The 17500-nt window shown below is 45.1% G+C and overlaps 2 protein-coding genes across 2 annotated transcripts in view; one reads left to right on the forward strand and one right to left on the reverse strand.

The window, feature by feature from the left end:
• Window positions 1-6896: 6896 nt before the first annotated feature.
• On the reverse strand, window positions 6897-7828 carry map1lc3c (microtubule-associated protein 1 light chain 3 gamma; the record flags this gene model as incomplete). The annotated part of the gene is made up of 4 exons (XM_080840433.1): window positions 7723-7828; window positions 7584-7639; window positions 7391-7497; window positions 6897-7131 (listed from the first exon to the last, which is right to left on the reverse strand). The coding sequence occupies exons 1-4, from the start codon at window positions 7778-7780 to the stop codon at window positions 6897-6899; spliced, it is 456 nt and encodes a 151-aa protein (XP_080696559.1). The 5' UTR covers window positions 7781-7828.
• A 3243-nt stretch (window positions 7829-11071) lies between these two features.
• strn (striatin, calmodulin binding protein) overlaps window positions 11072-17500 on the forward strand; it is a 55645-nt gene continuing 49216 nt past the window's right edge. The window contains exon 1 of the mRNA XM_080840365.1: window positions 11072-11393. Coding sequence (XP_080696491.1) covers window positions 11175-11393 — 219 coding nt within the window. The 5' untranslated portion in view covers window positions 11072-11174. The remainder of the gene's footprint in view (window positions 11394-17500) is intronic.

The following is a 17500-nucleotide window of genomic DNA, read 5'->3' on the forward strand; positions in this document are numbered from 1 at the left end:
TCTTTTGAGATTTTGGACGTACGGACGGAACTTTCCGTATTCTGGAGAAAAACAATCATTAAACCTAGTCCTAATTCTCCAATGATCTCTCTTTCCCCTCTCCGCCTTCTATCTCACTTGCACAGTCCCTTGCTTTTTCTCTCTTAATCCCGCTCTCTCTCCCTCTCTCTCCCTCTCTCACTTGCTTCTCTCCATCCTCTCTCTCTCTTCACCCTCTCTCTCTCTATCTTCTCTCTCTCTTTCCATCCTATCTCTCTCCATCCTCCCTCTCTCTCTCTCTCTCTCTCTCTCTCTCTCCTTTCTATTCCAAATTAAGCAGTACCACAGAGTAAAGTGTGAAGGTAGTGATGCGGAACACAATTACGCTGATGCACGGCTGGCCGGCCCGATGACATTCCGGGCGCGTTCCAGTTTGCTTGGGAGCTTGTGCTTCCTCGAGCCTCGCCAAAATAAAGTCAACATCATAAAAGTAAACGAGTCGAACAGTGTCCCGCTGTTCTAATGAGAGGTCCAAAACAGGCCGGACTGGACCAGAACTTGATCCGCTATGATCCACTGCAGACAAAAGAAAAGAGGGCCTTTAATGAGCAGTGTTTTGCTCACTGCACCTTTATACTCTTTCTAAACTTTATAATCAGTCTAGAGTGGGTCGATAGCCCCAGACTCGTAAATAGAAAGTTCTAGATTTAAGCTTCATTTGTTAGTGTTGTTGTTACTTACTTTGTTTCCACAACTCCACTTCATCCCTGGCCAGTTGCTTCCTCTGCCTCTACTTTAAAGGTGAGTCTGTGATTGTAGTCAGGTGAACTGAAGGGAGGGATGCATTTGATTGGCTGTTGATCTTAAATGTCAACAACCTTTCACCAGGATTGAGGACTGCCCTTTAAGGATCTCTCTCTCTCTCCCTCTCTCTTCATCTCTCTCTCTCTCTCTCTCTCTCCATGTCTCTCTCTTCATCTCTCTCTCTCTCTCTACATGTCTCTCTCTCTTCATCTCTCTCTCTCTCTCTCTCCATGTCTCTATCTTCATCTCTCTCTTTCTCTGCCCCCTTCTCTCTCTCCCTCACTCTCTCCTCCAATATCTGTCTTTTCATTTTGTAACCCCTCTTTCTCCTTCTTCTCGGTGCTGTTGTAGATGTGGCCATTTCACTGCCATGCCAGGTCACTCTAGGCTCCTCCTGTGCCTCAGTCAGTAGAGCAAACGGCTGAAATCACATGAGCCAGATCCTCAATTCAGATCCTCCTGAGCAATGGAGGCGACTTGAATGGAATCAAATTCAACGGAAATTGATCTAATTTATGCTGAGTTAATTGGACAGATTTGCACTGGATGAATGCATTGCTAACTATTAAAGGTCCTTGATTATAAATAAAGTCAATTTTGGCTCATTTAGCTAACCAAGCTAACTCCTCGTGTTCCTCCAGCTGTCCTCCAAAAAGCCCTGGTGTTCATACACCGTCTTGGCTCCGGCAACTTTGCTAGTGAAGCACTAAAGGAAGCGTGTATTTCATTGGCATTTGAGTTTAAATATCAACAGTCTTTCACCGGGGTCGAGGACTGTACCTTTAAGCCAAAATATAAACGTGCTTGCTTTGAGGTATGACCCCAAAGTGGAATAGATTTGACCTGCTTACCTGTTGACTTGTTGGCATTTGGGTGAAAATATCAACAATATTTCCCAAGGGTCTGACAGCCATAAATAAATCATGAGGTTGCACTGGACTTCCTTAAAACAAGTGGCACAGCAGCAGGGGTACAGCTATCATCCTGTGTGTGTGTGTGTGTGTGTGTGTGTGTGTGTGTGTGTGTGTGTGTGTGTGTGTGTGTGTGTGTGTGTGTGTGTCTGTTTAAGCAAACACACATTAATTGAAAATCTGTTTAATGTCGAGTTAATGAAGCCCATCATATTCTTTGGCAAACAGAACACACACACTCACACACACACACACACACACACCCAGCCTCTCTCTCTTAATCTCTCTCTAGGTGTCCATCTCCACTCTTCCCTCCCTCTCACTATTTCTCTATCACTTTATCTCTCAGTCACTCACTGTCCTTCCCTATCTCCCTCTCTTTCTCTCTATCTTTTTGTGTGACTTTCTATCCATTTCTCACCCCATCTCAATGTCCTTCTGTCCATATGTCTCTCTCTTCATCGCTGTCTATCTCTCTGTTTCTCTGATTCTTCCCCTTCTTCTCTTTCTCATGTCCTCTGTCTATCTTTCTTCATTTCTGTCTCTATCTTTTCTGTTTCTCCTTCTTCCCCCTCTCTCTATCTCTCTCTCTATCTCACCCACGCACTCAACATCCATCTTTCTCTCTCTCTATTCATCCAGTCTATCTTTTCTGTGATTCACTCTCCCTCCCTTGTTCCATCTTTCCATCCCTCTGAGTGCTCTCTCTCTCTCTCTCTGTCTGTCTCTCTCTCTCTCTCTCTCTCTCTCTCTCTCTCTCGCTCTCTGACAGGCTCGTTAATTGCGGCCGTCTGTGCCCGCCTGGCACCGGAGTGGCGCTGCGGCGCTCGTCAGCGGGACAGGGCACAGGCGGGGAGCAGCAGGTTACCCGTCACCTGTCAGACGGGCACACCGACGCACCCCACCACCACCACCTCCTCCACGGGCTGCTGAGACATGGCACGTGGCACAGAGGACGAAGAGGACAAAGAGTTTAACTGGTGACGGAGAGGGGAAAGTATTTAAGAGAGTGAACAGTCAGAGCGTTTACAGTGCGTGGATGGTGAATAGCTCACCGGTCAGCAGTGAGGGGATGTTTACGGCAAAGGTGAATAGCGGTCTGTATGTTGACAGTGGTCTGGTCGTAACTCTGTATAGATGATTATTTCTTACGTCAGGTGTATAAAGGCTGCTGCGTGCTGTTTGCTCCTCCAGTATAGATACGTGTACATATTCAGCAAAGGAAAGTTGAGAAGTTTAAACCACCTGCCCCTGGTTCTGGTTCAGTAATAAACCTATATAATATTAATGTACACCCCATTAGCCAATCAGAAAACAGTATTTCGTTCCAGAGGGAGATAAACCTATATAATGGGTGCATTTCAGCCCTTCCATGTGTTTGTATGCAGAGATGGGCAAAAATACACCAGAAAATGTAACAAAATACAATACAGGAAATACTTTTTCTGAATTTTCAGTTTTCTTTCAATTTGGTAGGGCAGAACATTCAGGTTTGGGCTATTCAGTGGCGTAACATAGTTATCACGGGCCCAGGTGCAGGCTATTATGACGGGCCCTCGTCAGTGTTGTAAGGCAGTGGTTTCAGCCCTTCCATGTGTTTGTATGGTGCATCATGCCAACCCTCACTGAATATAGGCCTACCATGAGTCAGAAGAAGGGGAGCCCTTGTGTCCGTGGGTAAATACCCTTTTGCAAACCTTTCACCAATGTCCACCTTCAGGCTATCTGATCTCATTTCCAAGGCGTAGGCAGAGGGGGGTTGGGGGTGTTCGATCAATCCTGATAACACCCAGTTGCTCGGCAAACGGTTGCTAAGAAACGGCACGATGTACCGAACAGTGCCCTGCAATCCATTTTGTTTCTATGGGAAAGAAGGGAGCCAAACTTGTGATTTGTCGGAAACAGAAGAGTGCATGGAGGGAGGAAGACATGTTAAATGACTGTTAGCAGGGGGCAGGACCAGACTGCAGGGGACCATTGGAAAGATTAACATCATTTTTGGACACTCTGACACTATCTAGACTGTCATTTGCTCTCTTTCTCTCTCTCTCTCGCTCTCTCTCTCTCTCTCTCTGTGGTTGTGCGTGTGTGTATCCTCTGTCCCATGTGCAGTGTGAGTGTGTGTGTGTGTGTGTGTGTGTGCATGCATGCGTGAATGAGTGAGTGTTTGTGTGATTGTATGAATCCTCCATCCCTCCATCAGTCCACCAGGTGTGTACATTCCATTTCCAGAGCAGCTAAGCAACTCCCCACTCCACCACCAAGCATGTAGCACCACTTCTGATTAACAGCATTGGCTTTGGTGCAGCAACCAAAAAACTCTTTAAAAAATACATTTCCCCTGGTGCCAGACACCAGAAAGTAAGACTGCTGATATCACCTGAAGCCCTTGGGCCGGGTGGCTAACTGAGGCAGAGGTTACTTAATAAAGTTGGGGGGGCAGAGGCGATAACGGTAGCATTACGCACTGAGTCTCGATGATGGATTTCGACTGAAGTGTTAACCACTGAGTCTTTCTGGGATGATGGGTGGAGATTTATTTGGTTCTGATGCAGTTGGACCAGCTATAACCTGCAGAATGATTCCCTTACATCCTAATGGCTTGTCATTGCTCTTTAAGGCCGTTTCATGAACTCAAGCCCTATTGTGAACAGAGGAATGCACTATGAGCACGTGAATTTTGCTTAACTTTCAAAGAGAAAGAGTAGATATGGACAAATAGCAATAGTAGGTAGCTTTCCGTCGATTTACAGGCCTTCTCCTTAACACAACCCGTATTGGATAACCATTGTTGGGTAGATACAGAGAGAGATTGACCCTCATAAGACACAGCCACTGCCCATGTTAATGAAATGGAAGAATATTCCGGATGTTTTGAGAAGCGTCAGGGTGTTCACTGTGTCAGGGTGTTTACTGTTTCACACACTCCAGTTCTTTCCCAGTGTCAAAAATCCACTTTATTTTTTTCTCGCATGAAACATTGCTGCCTTTAAGCAATGCAAATTAAATACTCTACTACTTCATTAATCTGAAAGGCTGTGTGTGTGTGTGTGTGTGTGTGTGTGTGTGTGTGTGTGTGCATATGCACATACAAATGTGTCTGCTCCAAAAGGGCATTCACACAGTCCTTCCCCTCTTATGACAAGTCACCATATGGTACCTCTCTGCCCTTCTCTCTCTCTCTCTCTTTCTCTCTCTCTCTCCCTCTGAAGCAATACATTCTTTTGAGGCAGGCTAGAAGCACTGCAGTCACCTCTTAGTCCAAGTGCACAGAGACAGGGCTAGTCCGTAGACGTCGTAAATCTAAGGGACAGAACCCTAAATCTCCTCCGCAGCTATAAAGTCTTGACGGGTATTGAACTGCGTTGGCTCTTGCGTTGTCAGGCTACATCAATACGGGCCACGAGTTGGCAGGCAACAATTCCCTCTGCACCTGCTGATACTGTGAGAGCCTCAGAGCACAGCTCAGGAGCTCCCCCTATAGGATTACTTTATGAACTACTTCTAAGTGACTGGACATACAGTTCAACCCTGGCCTGTTTGTGTTATGCATAAGGATCATATTATGATGAGAATGAGTAAAGAACAGACTAAGCTCAGAGTTGACACAGAGGAACAATTACATGAGTTTGCCTCTAGATCACTGATATTAGTGAGTACGATCTTGTCATAGACGTAGGCCCAACCAACTACTGTATATTTTGGGTGCTGTATCCAAAATAAGACTATTCTCCCTTCACTGCAGGTCTGTGCTTGGCTTGGAACTGCTCAGTTTTATTTAGAGTAAAGTTTGCATGCCAACAACTTATTTTTCGTATCGAGTCCATTGGAAGGCCATTGGAGTAGTATTGATGGAACAGGCAGTCATTTGAAATTCAGGTTTGTCAAAACAAATGCGGTTCAGGTCGTCATACACATGGTTTAGAAGCGATGTTGTCAAGCGGCATCAGAAGAGATATGACTAAGGACATGTGATGGTCAAGGTCACAAGATCACACAAGCCAATCTCTAGAGTTTGTTTTGACTTAACTTTGACTTATTAACTGCCGTTGCTCATCCTTGCATGCTCAGTTTAAATGTTGCCACTTTAGATGGTGTTTGGCACCTTGAGCAAAGCCTAGTTAGTTTGGATATTTAAATAGACACACTAACTCAAATCATAAACTTAAGGTGTGCTCCCAAACTGAGACGTTAGCAAGGCCAAGATTATGTATTATGAGCTTCATGTCTAATAAGCATGACGACGATGATCCATGACAACAGGGTGAATACAATGGAACCTTGGGGCACCCCAGTCAGCTAAACGTAGGCCCTACCATGTTAAAGTGAAACGTAGGAATGGTAATCGAGAAACGGTTCCAGTTGTAAACCAGTTCCAAATCGTCTGATCTATCGGAATTGTATGCCTCCTAGGCAATCAATTCCCTTTATCAATGCAGTCATGCTCGGACAGTTGCAGATTGCAAAAACTCATGCGTCGTGAGTTGTCCTCCGTCTAAATAAACGGCGTAAGTACCAGAGAAGCCTTGATCCTCCAGTTAACATGTAATTTAGTACCAGCCTGAGCTTCATTAAATCAGCAACAAGGCTGGCTTCTTGTTTCGTGGTGACGTTAGATACGACGCATCGACTGACTACAGATAAGACAAGTTTGACTGAGTGAAATCCGCAACACTGCAATAAAACAAATCACATAAACCTGGTTAGGTAATTTTTTTTTGTGCAGAGCGCTGTGCTTTGGGTTGGGGAAAAAAAAGAAACACAATCGTGAATCGAGCGGTGGTATTTCCATGCGTTTAAGAAAAGGCGCATTCGAATTGAATACATTCTAATGTTATGAGGCATACAGTCTACATGGTGTTCAGACCAATAAAACCGCTGCGCATCAAGAATCGATAAGCAGAAAAAATAATAAAGTCTCATTTTCCATGCCTGCTTACCATCAACTCTATGTTAATAGATACATGCCTTGAACAGCACTACTGAACTTCCTGTGAAGCGTAAAGTCTCCACCTAGTGGCTATAACAAGACCCAACCAGCAGAAAAATAACCCTGGTTGTCAAGTCAATTACTGCAGGCCTAAATGGGTTCTTGAAATGATGTACACCATTCTTTGGAAAACAATTAATTTATTAGACACGTTTATATTATTAAAACACAGAGTTGACAAACAATACATAGATAAAACCTCTTCCGAGAGCTTAATTAGAAAGAGATCTTTTGGTACCGGAGGAATCACCTCCAGCACTGAAAGACCCCTGGGTTAAGTCCAAACATTGTCCGAACATTTCTTGGGAGGCGTACGTCATATAAAGAAAACCATCTTCATCCCGGTACTCTTTGTACACTTGGGCCATGGTTAAAGACATGCTGGCGATGCCTTTGTCGTGGAGAAGCAGGTAAAACGCTTGGCTCGGCATTAGAGTCATGCGGTTTCTGAAGACAGAAACATAGGGGAAAGCACATGAAAATCCGAAAGCAACATCCATTTTTTTAATAACCTAAGCACATGGATTTGGCACTACCTTCAGTCTCCACACAAAAGAGGGGAGTGAAACAAGTTGCAAAATACGCAATTCTATTTGGGCTAATCCCCAGGCACCAACTTTTGTATTAAATGCTCGTTTTTGCATTAACCAAAACAGTCAAACGAGTAGAATGATCCAATTTCACGCACCAGACAGTTGTTACTCACCTTAAAATTGTGACAAATTGAGTCATTGTGAGCTCCTGGGGTACCAAAAACTTGGTCTTGTCTAAGGTCGGTAGATATTTCTCTCGCTGATACCTTTCAATTATGACCTTTAAGAAACAAATCTCACACATTAGTTGGTTTTGCATATTCCTAATTGTCATAATATTGGCATGCACAAAAGCCACCAACTCACCGGAACTTTGGTTGGGAATTTGGTGCGAATCCCCGCAACTTCATGTTTTCTGACGGCTGTTGATAAAACATCAGAGTTCGAAAAACAATCTGCACATAGTCTGTTTACAAGTGGTCAGTCATGAAAAGGCGTTACTCACCAAAGCTTTTCCGCTGTTTGAAAGGTTTGGGGTGTTGGGTCTTGTCGAAAGGAGGCATGCTGTTGATAGCCGCGCCGTTCACTCGCTCCGTTTACTCGCCCAGTTCTCACGACCTCTCACCTCGCTAAACTAACTTAAGCTTGCAGCGATGTTACGAGATATTAAATAGCATGACGATGCTGACGTAGGCATGTACAATTATCCCTCCTGTTAAAGGCTATGACGGTCATCCCAGTCTGTGCAAAAAAAAAAATACAATTATATAATCTTGGTTTTGTTGAAAATTAAATAAACGCCTTAGGCTTATGTCTTTTGCGTTACAGACTTATTTCAGACTTAAAAAACACTATGTCTCACAGACATTTGTCAGACACTTAAAGCATACCTGGTTTACTGTTGCTTGAGTGAAAGTGAGAAGGAGGGATAGATAATGAACAAAGAGTTTGTTTTGCAAATTGTGTCATCGCTAAACTTAAGTAAACTACCCAAAAACACTTACAACTATAGCCTAGAATGCTGGTGGGAGCGACGGGTCTGTTTATCTGTCCTTCACATATCCATATACCATAACATTTAATCTGAAGATGAGACAAAAAGTAGTTGCCTAAAAAAAACATTCAAAAACTGTTGCACAGTGTTGCGATATAGCAGAAGGACAAAGCTGCTGATGTTCCACAAGACAGACCTGTGGATTGGCAACATCAGACAGGCTTTCACCAAAGCTCTCTCTCTCTCCTTCTCCCTCTCTCTCTCTCTCTCTCTCTCTCTCTCTCTCTCTCTCTAGCTCCCTCTCTCCCTCCCTCTCTCCTTGAGGTCCAGGGTCAAAGGTCAAAGAAGACGTCTGATCTATAAACGTGTTTGTTCAGCCCACAGTTCATCTGGTACGCACATCAACACCACTGATATTCAGGCACAAGAAAAACAGCCATCATTGCTGCTGCTGCTCTCTGTGTGTGTATCTGTGTGTGCCTGTTTGTGTCTGTGTGTGTGTGTCTCTGTGTCTGTGTATGTATGTGTGTGTGTGTGTGTGTGTGTGTGTGTGTGTGTGTGTGTGTGTGTGTGTGTGTGTGTGTGTACACATCAGGCTGTGTTCTCTCATCTGTCTGGTTGTAAAATGATCAGATACTTCTAAGACAACAAGCAAGCAATGGAATACCATTTGAAGAGTACTACCCACTGAGGCTAACTTGTGAATGTTATTATTAGTGAGGTTAATCCCTGGATATTAGGCAATTTATGAAAACACATTCATTAGTCACACTTATAAAAAAGCCTAAAGGTACCGTGTGTAGGATTTAGTGGCACAGTGGTGAGGTTGCAGATTGCAACCTGAATACCCCTCCCTCACCCCTTTCTTTCCAAGCGGGAAGGAGAATATACGTTGTCGGTCTGATTTTTATTCCCCTAATCAGCAATTGTCTTCAATGTATCCTTCTTGTCTGCCGTCGCCTTTCCCCGATTTCGTTTTGCACCATGTTTTCCACTTCATTGACAGTTATGATTCACGCTCCCTTTCTCGATGATTCACGTTCCCTTTTCTTGCGCTAAATGATAAGTATGATCCTCCCTTTCTCAAACTTCTCACAACACAAAACGGTTAGCCAGCACCAGCAACCACTGATTCCTCTTTTTCTTCTTCTTCTTGATCTTCCAACCAGCACTATCAAATTCAGGGTGCCACTTCAACATAAAGATGGGAAAAGAGCCAGAGTCGTCCACTCTAGAGCCAGAGTCTACCATTCTAGAGCCAGAGTCTACCATTCTAGAGCCAGATTCGTCTGTTCTAGAGCCAGAGTCGTCCGTTCTAGAGCAAGAGTCGTCCATTCTAGAGCAAGAGTCGTCCGTTCTAGAGCCAGAGTCGTCCACTCTAGAGCCAGAGTCGTCCATTCTAGAGCCAGATTCGTCTGTTCTAGAGCCAGAGTCGTCCGTTCTAGAGCAAGAGTCGTCCGTTCTAGAGCAAGAGTCGTCCGTTCTAGAGCCAGAGTCGTCCACTCTGGACCAGAGTCGTCCGTTCTAGTGTCAGAGTCGTCCGTTCTAGAGTCAGAGTCGTCCACTCTGGACCAGAGTCGTCCACTCTAGAGCCAGAGTCTCTCTGCCTCTCGGCCACTCTGGGCTGTTGTAGAAATAAAGGGGGTGTCGGGGGTGTTTTAAAACATAATTATGAATGCTATTTTCCATTTCTGCTAATAAATCCCCCCAAATACTACATGCTGACTGTACCTTTAAGTAAAGTGGATTCATACAACAGCAATTAAACATGAAATATCCTTTTTGGGTGCATCACAATCTCAAGCTATTTAGTGACAAATACAGAAGATTGCCAATTAAGTTCTTGTGACAAAAACAGTTCCTAACTGTAAGTAAAGGGGTATCCAGGGATTATCCATCATGAAAACTACTTAGAATGTTTATGGGGAAATTGTTCAATAAAGTATAGAAGCAGTGCAGCAACATGGCCTCAGGAGACCTGGTATATTACAAAAACGAAGCTGTTAACTTTGATATGCGACACCTGTAAAACAGGTGTGTTGCCGAAAGGCTTACATGACTTTTGTGTAACCATGGTTGTAAGTCAAGATTTGAGATTCAAAGGTGACATCTTATTGTAAGGTGGAGTAGGCTGCCTGTTTGGTATTCTCATTCATGTTCATGTCCACCAATGCAGTTAAGATAAAACACCCCAAATGTGGTAACATCGTAAAATATTAGCCTCAACATTCACAATACAGGTAAATGAGTGAGGCTACTGATGAATTGTGTAAGCACAATGAGAGTCAGTTCACCAGGTCAAATTCCTTGTTTGTTCAAACTTACTTGGCCAATAAAATCTGATTCTGATTCTGATTCTGAATCACATTGACTCAGCATGTCTTTTTCTCGTTTTTCTGTTTCTATTTTTACCAGTTGTAGAGGGAGGGATTTACTAGGCCTGTGCATTACAGTGATGTAATGATTACCAGTCACTTAAAGAGATATGATGATAAAATCACTTCAATTTCTCAAGGTGTTAGTCTGCATATATTGAGTTAAAGATCTACTGTCAGTCAGTCTAATGTCAGTCAGTAAATTATTCTATTTTGCAACTAAAAGGCAAACGTTTTTTATTATTATTTTAAGACAACGTAGGTTATCCATCATGCACTGATTATTTCGCTTTGGGTTCCCTCAAATCCGATTGGTGATTTTCGCGTGAATGGGGCGTTGTGACCAATCCACATCGAGAATGTTGTCCAAACGCTGAGGGAAAAAAAGCCAGGCGTGCGTTTGGAGTTGACGTCACCGCATGACAAGACAACCAGACATGAGTTTGCATGCTCAGCACCAGTAGAGAGAGCTGTGGGAAACGAGATACATTGTCCATTTTGTGCACATAGACGGATATATACCAAAGCGACAGAGGAAAAAACAGGCAACACAACTGGACACTGCGACCACCCCAACCTGGCCTGGCCATGGACGAACAGGCAGGGCCCGGTGTGTTCTTCAACAATAACAACAACTCGTTGTTAGCCAGCGGCGGAGGGAGAGCTCCACAACCGGGAGACGGCGGGGGCGGAGAGGCGGCTAGGGCGCAGTACAGTATCCCGGGGATACTGCACTTTCTGCAGCACGAATGGGCCCGGTTTGAGGTCGAAAGAGCGCATTGGGATGTGGAACGGGCAGAATTACAGGTATGTATCCAGTAGACGTGTTTTGGTTTTAGATAACGGGGGTTAGCAGTGGGCTGGAATGTGACAAACAGCTATGAACATTCCACGGGGCTGGATGTTTTCCCCTTGTGAGGGGCAGTTCAGGAGCAGCCTACCAGTGTTACGGAGCTATGTGGTTAGCCTTGGCTAACAGGAATGACGTTGGGCATTCATAAGTTGGGGCAGTTGTCTCGCTTTAACTTTTAATTTCTTCACCCAACCCTCAAACCCACCAGCGTTTTCGAGATGAATCCTTTAGAATGCCCAATTTTGGGTTGTAGGGAGGCAAGCTAGTAAACGTTAGCTTGTTAGCCTGTTTACCTTGTTCCAGACGGCCGTGATGGAATTCCAAAAATGTTCACGCTGCTGGAATTGTTTGACAAGCCTCCACACCCCGCCCCCTGTTATTGAGGCACGAAATGCAACCAAGGGAGCTTCTGTCCTTAAACGCTCGATGCATCGCTTCACTTAAATCCAATATGGGTGAAGAAAACCGAAAGCGTATATAAGCTATGAATTACCTTGGCCATTGTACACTTTGTGGGAGCCAAACCCTCATTACACTGCTACGTACCACAGGTGACAACAGCAGATATAGCCTACAACTTCCAGAGGTTTTGCTTGTTAATCCAGCACTTGAAGGATTTTGTTTTTTTGGTCCACTGCACTGCCCCCCCCCCCCCCCCCCCCCACACACACACACACACACTTTAAACAAATGTTGTCTAAATCTCAAACATAACTCACATCTGGCATGAACTATGGACCTTTTTCAGCACTATGACATCTGCCTCTTGTATGGTGTGTCCCCTTCCTATGCTCCTGGACACATGTATCCTGGATGTCACGAGCCAAACACACACCCAGTACCATCACCTGTGTTGTTTAAAGGTGTGGTCCTCAATTCTGCGACAATCTGTTGATATTCGCACTCAACAGCCAATCAAATATACCCTTTCCTTTCAGGCAGTATTGGAGAATATTCCCCTTATCTTTTGACTTGATATTTGGAGGAAAAACAATGACCACCACAAAAACGAGTTTGTTGCAGGAAGTGTACGCATTTATCGGAAAGGTACTAGTCGGGTTGGGTTTGATGCCAGAGTCCTCTGCCACACCAGCATTCCACGCAGAACAGTGCGCAAGAAAAGATGAGATCAATACTGTTTTTGTTGCGCACGTAACAACAAACGTGTATCTCATAACATAGCATTTACACCACAACATGAATCATACTATTATCCATTTGTTCACGTGCAGACATATCTCCACAGTACATGGACTGAGCCATAAGCGCATACTATGTGAGTTCACGTACATGGGCAGTGAAGGGAAACGCTGACGTCTGTTGCAAAATCGCTGACGTCTGTTGCAAAATCGCTCACGTGTGAAAATCAAAATTTGGTGACATATTTGACTAAACATATCTTTAGACTTCTGGTGATGTATGAAAGCCTGCCCAAAAAGCTATCGGGGATGAAAACATCTGAAGAGAGCCTTCGCAAAGGGCGATCAAGTATGTAGACATTTTGCGAGGGTAACACTAAATCTCTGCTTCTGATTGGTTTTGGAGTGCAGTAAGGCATTTACGGCTCACCTATGACTACGACACTACAGATGGCTGTGAGTTACGGCATTGTAACGCACACTGATTTTTAAAAGGGCAGCAACCCACTGGAGAGGGATCCAAACCAATGACCTGTGTCCCTGTTTGGCATTTGTGCATCACTAGCTTTGAAGTGGCTGAGATCAAATGAAGCCATCGTACATATGCAGCCACACACACACACACACACACACACACACACACCCTGAACTCATGTGCTTGTTTATGACCTCTATGTGATAGTAAAGGATAGCTTTAAATTAGGAGAATCTCTTCCCCCTCTCCTGCGTGACTGAGTATGCTGGGAGGAGCCTGTGAGTCTACATGGTGAAGCTTTGGAGTCCCCTTAATGGGGAGACAGCAGGCTTCAGAGCAGGGGTGGGGAACCTATGTCTCAGGGGCCGTTTAAGGCCCTTGAGGCCGTTTTATCCAGCCCCCGATATAATTTTAATGTTATGCAGCTTCACATGAAATATGACATATTTTGTAATGGAATCTTAGAAAATACATTTGCAATACAAGTTATATTCAGGAGACCTAAAGAAGGTGGGGTCTGTTTTAAAGGTGATTGCCTTAAATATAAGCCTAAAGTGCAGGGGGAAATCCTGGTTTGTGTTCATAGTACGGCCCTCGGAGGACTTTTATGGCCCTCGGATGAATTTGAAGTGGCCTCTCGAATGAAAAAGGTTCCCCACCCCTGCTTTGGAGAGAGAAAAAAAGAGTAAATGTATAGTTGTAAGTGGCCTGAATGCCCCCTACAGCAAGAATTTCATGCCTGCTCTCTCATAACTGGCCCAAACCAGAGCTATTATGCAGACTTTGTGTGAGTGTGTGTGTATTCGAGCTTAGCATATTATTCGTTAAGGTCTCACCATCTCCATGCCAACGGCTCTGCTTTCCAAGAAGCAGGTGGGATGAGATGAGAACAGCGCACACTAGAACCCGACCGAAGCGAGCCCAGGAACACACACACATTTCCATATTTCCTGACAAATTGTATATGTGCGCACATTTACACCGAAACTCACACGTTTTCTATCTCTTACACACTCACTCTCTTTCTCTCTCACACACACTCACTCACACACTCACTCTTTCTCTCTCACACACACTCACTCACACACTCACTCTTTCTCTCTCTCTCTCCCACTCTCACACACACATAACACACACACACACACTCACTCACTCACACACACACACGCTTGCTCACTCACTCACACCTCCCACGACAAAGAGAGGGAGGAGGCAGGAGAGAAATCCTCAGTGAACCGCTTCAACTCGGCACACGCCTTCTCCTCCACCTCCACCACTCCAGTGACGGCGGTGGCGGCTGCGACATTGTGTCTTTCAGCGCAAAGATGAGACAGGTGTAGTCCAGAGAACCGGTTCCACCAGCAAGGAACCAGCCAAGTGTCTCAGGGAGCACAAAGGGAACTTTAGAACTGATGGCTTAAAGCAACAGTGAAGAGTTTTGGTGTAAAACCAGCAATATAACGTTAACAACCTAAGCGTGTTAGGTAGTGAAAGGGGTGTTGTTTTAAGTCTGGCAGGGGCAGTCCCCTGTTTGACTTGGAGGCATGGGTTCTTCTGATGCTCATTCGTCAGAGAATCAGAATGCAGGGGAGTTGTGTTCGCACAATCCAGAGTGTTCGCACAATCCAGAGTGTTCGCACAATCCAGAGTGTTCGCACAATCCAGAGTGTTCGCACAATCCAGAGTGTTCGCACAATCCAGAGTGTTCGCACAATCCAGAGTGTTCGCACAATCCAGAGTGTTTGCACAATCCAGAGTGTTTGCACAATCCAGAGTGTTCGCACAATCCAGAGTGTTCGCACAATCCAGAGTGTTAGCCTCTATCACTCTGGATTGTGCAATCAGCAGCAGTTAAATGGGTCTTTTAAAATTCCACATGAATACCTGTCAGAGTTGTTTAATCAGTGTGGAAAGTTGGCAATGAATGCTTGGTGGGTTCCACTAGTATGTCATGAATTGTTCCTCATGGTGGATATCTTAAAGTGTGGATGTTTGTGTTTGCCTAGGCTAACAGCATCCTCTGCTTGACCCCTGTGACCAACCAGCACTTGAGTGCTGTCAGTGGAAGCGGCATGGACGCGTCCGGCCTATAAACATCCGACCATCACAAGGATGCTGGGAATGCACTCCTTCCTCCTGGCCACCTAAACATATAGTTCATTACTGTAGCCAATCAGTCGGTGTGATGCCATGTTTATTATGCTATTTGGTTAAGATGTGGTAGAGCAGGGAGAGGAAAGACTTTTGGAGGGCATTTGGAGGGGTGTCCCAGGGGCATGGAGGAGTGATGGTGCCCCCCTCCCCTGTTCCTGTTCAGAATGGTCTGTCCCAAACCAAAGTCCCAGTATGAGCAGGGTTATCCCTATTTGTGCGATCTCTCTCTCTCTCTCTCTCTCTCCCTCTCTCTCTCTCCCTTTTTTTCTTTCCCTCCTCCACTCTGACGTTTGTATTTATGTACGATTTTATTTATTTATTTATTTTTATCTGTGAGCTGGGCCAGTATGACTCATTCTGCGCAGTGGTTTAGCAGACACACACACACACACACACACACACACACACACACACACACACACACTCGTACTCGCACTAGCACTAGCAAACGCACTTTCTCCTTGCTACTGTTTTAGTCTCCTCAGGAACTCTCAATGGGTTCTAATGAGTTCTAAATGAAAATTCTCATTCAGAACCGATTTGTCCATACTTTTTTTCTCCGCCTTCAAATATTTATTGAGATGGGGATTGGGGAAAGAGAGAGAGCTGGAGGAAGTTACAAACAGAAAGAAAAGGACAATGAGAGAGAGAGAGACTAAAACCGTTTTGGTACTGTACCTGTCTCTCTGTCATCTCCTTTTCCACTCCAGCTGTTTTATTTTTTACAAGCTGTGTATAGTAAGGGTGATGTTGTTAGTGTGTGTTTGTAGTCAAACACCCTGTGTGTGTGTGTGTGTGTGTGTGTGTGTGTGTTTGTGTCTGGTGTGTGAAAGACTTCCTCTCTGGCCGGTGAGGCTGGCCCTGCCATGAGTACCCTTGTCTGGTATTCTAACGAGGGGCTCAGTGGCTAGCCGGCCAACACACACACAGAGAGAGGGTGAGCAAAAACACACACATATACTCAGGATAACTCAGGAAATGCACACACAGATGGAAACACTGACACTTTCTCCAACAGACCTACACTTTCTCCAACATGCGCACGCACACACACACCCACGCACACACACACACACACACACACACACACACACACTCGCACACACACTCGCACACACACAAAAAAACACGCGCACGCACACACACACGCGCACGCACACACGCGCACGCACACACGCGCACGCACACGTAATTCTTATGCAAACATAGACATACACATAGCGACATACATATAGGTCTGGCTATTTTAATTGGCTGGCAGGGTGTGAGGCCATCTTTCTTGTTTCCCTTGCATCTGTAAGGTGCAGGTGTTTCCATACAGTTTGTGTATGAAAGCCATTCAGGTTTACCATAGGACACACGCTCAAACATTTCAACTTGAAAACTCACTTTAAAGCAACACGACACTCTCTTTAAAAACAGCACCACACCCTTTCCCACTTATAACATCAAATTGTTAAGCTGCCACACCCAGGTAAGTTAGCTCAAGAGTAGCCTAAGCGGTGCACTTCCTAATAGAAGAGCCCCAGGGCTTCATTCTCACAGTAAAACAAGGCCTCTTCTATGAGGTGGTTTACCACCAGCTCTGAGTTATCCTACCCAGGTGTGCCTCTAAACCACCTACTGGGAATACCCCCCAGTAAGCTCTCATTTCCTTTGCCTATCACATCAACAAAAACAACTACTGCAACTACCACTGTGCTGCTTGGCAACACCAACCACAGCTACTAGTACAGCTACAACTGTTACTATGGCAACACCAACAACAGCTTCTAGTCCAGCTACAACTGTGCTGCTTGGCCCCAACAACAGCTAGTAGTACAGCTACAACTGTAACCATGGCAACACCAGTTAGACCACTGTAGTAACCAGCACTCTACCTGATGCACTTCTTATGGTGTCCCTTAGCTCATCCCTCGTCCTAGCGCCTAGCACTCAGCGTGTGTCTGTGTGTCAGCCCCCGCCGTGGCTGGCTCCAGTCAGACCCCATCAGTCGGTCACCACCCAGCCATTATCCACTCATGGGCATCGATCCGGAGGTTGTTGTGGAGAGGTAGAGGGAGGGGGGCGGTGAGGGGGATACGGGATGGCCTGACCTATCATCAAAGGTTGTGTGTAAAACCTAAATGGGTGAATTTGACCGTCCTTACACTTTTAGCGATTTGCTTTCGAGGCCGTTTGCTTGCCAGTGATGTTGCCAGTCTAGGTGCCCGGGGTGATGGTGGTGGTGTTTTTAAGAGGAGCTGGAGTTGGAAAGATGGAAAGATCATTCAGGTCGGTAAGAAGAATGACC

The sequence above is a fragment of the Sprattus sprattus genome (genome assembly GCF_963457725.1).
Source record: "Sprattus sprattus genome assembly, chromosome: 1".
In the NCBI taxonomy this organism is placed as follows: Eukaryota; Metazoa; Chordata; class Actinopteri; order Clupeiformes; family Clupeidae; genus Sprattus; species Sprattus sprattus.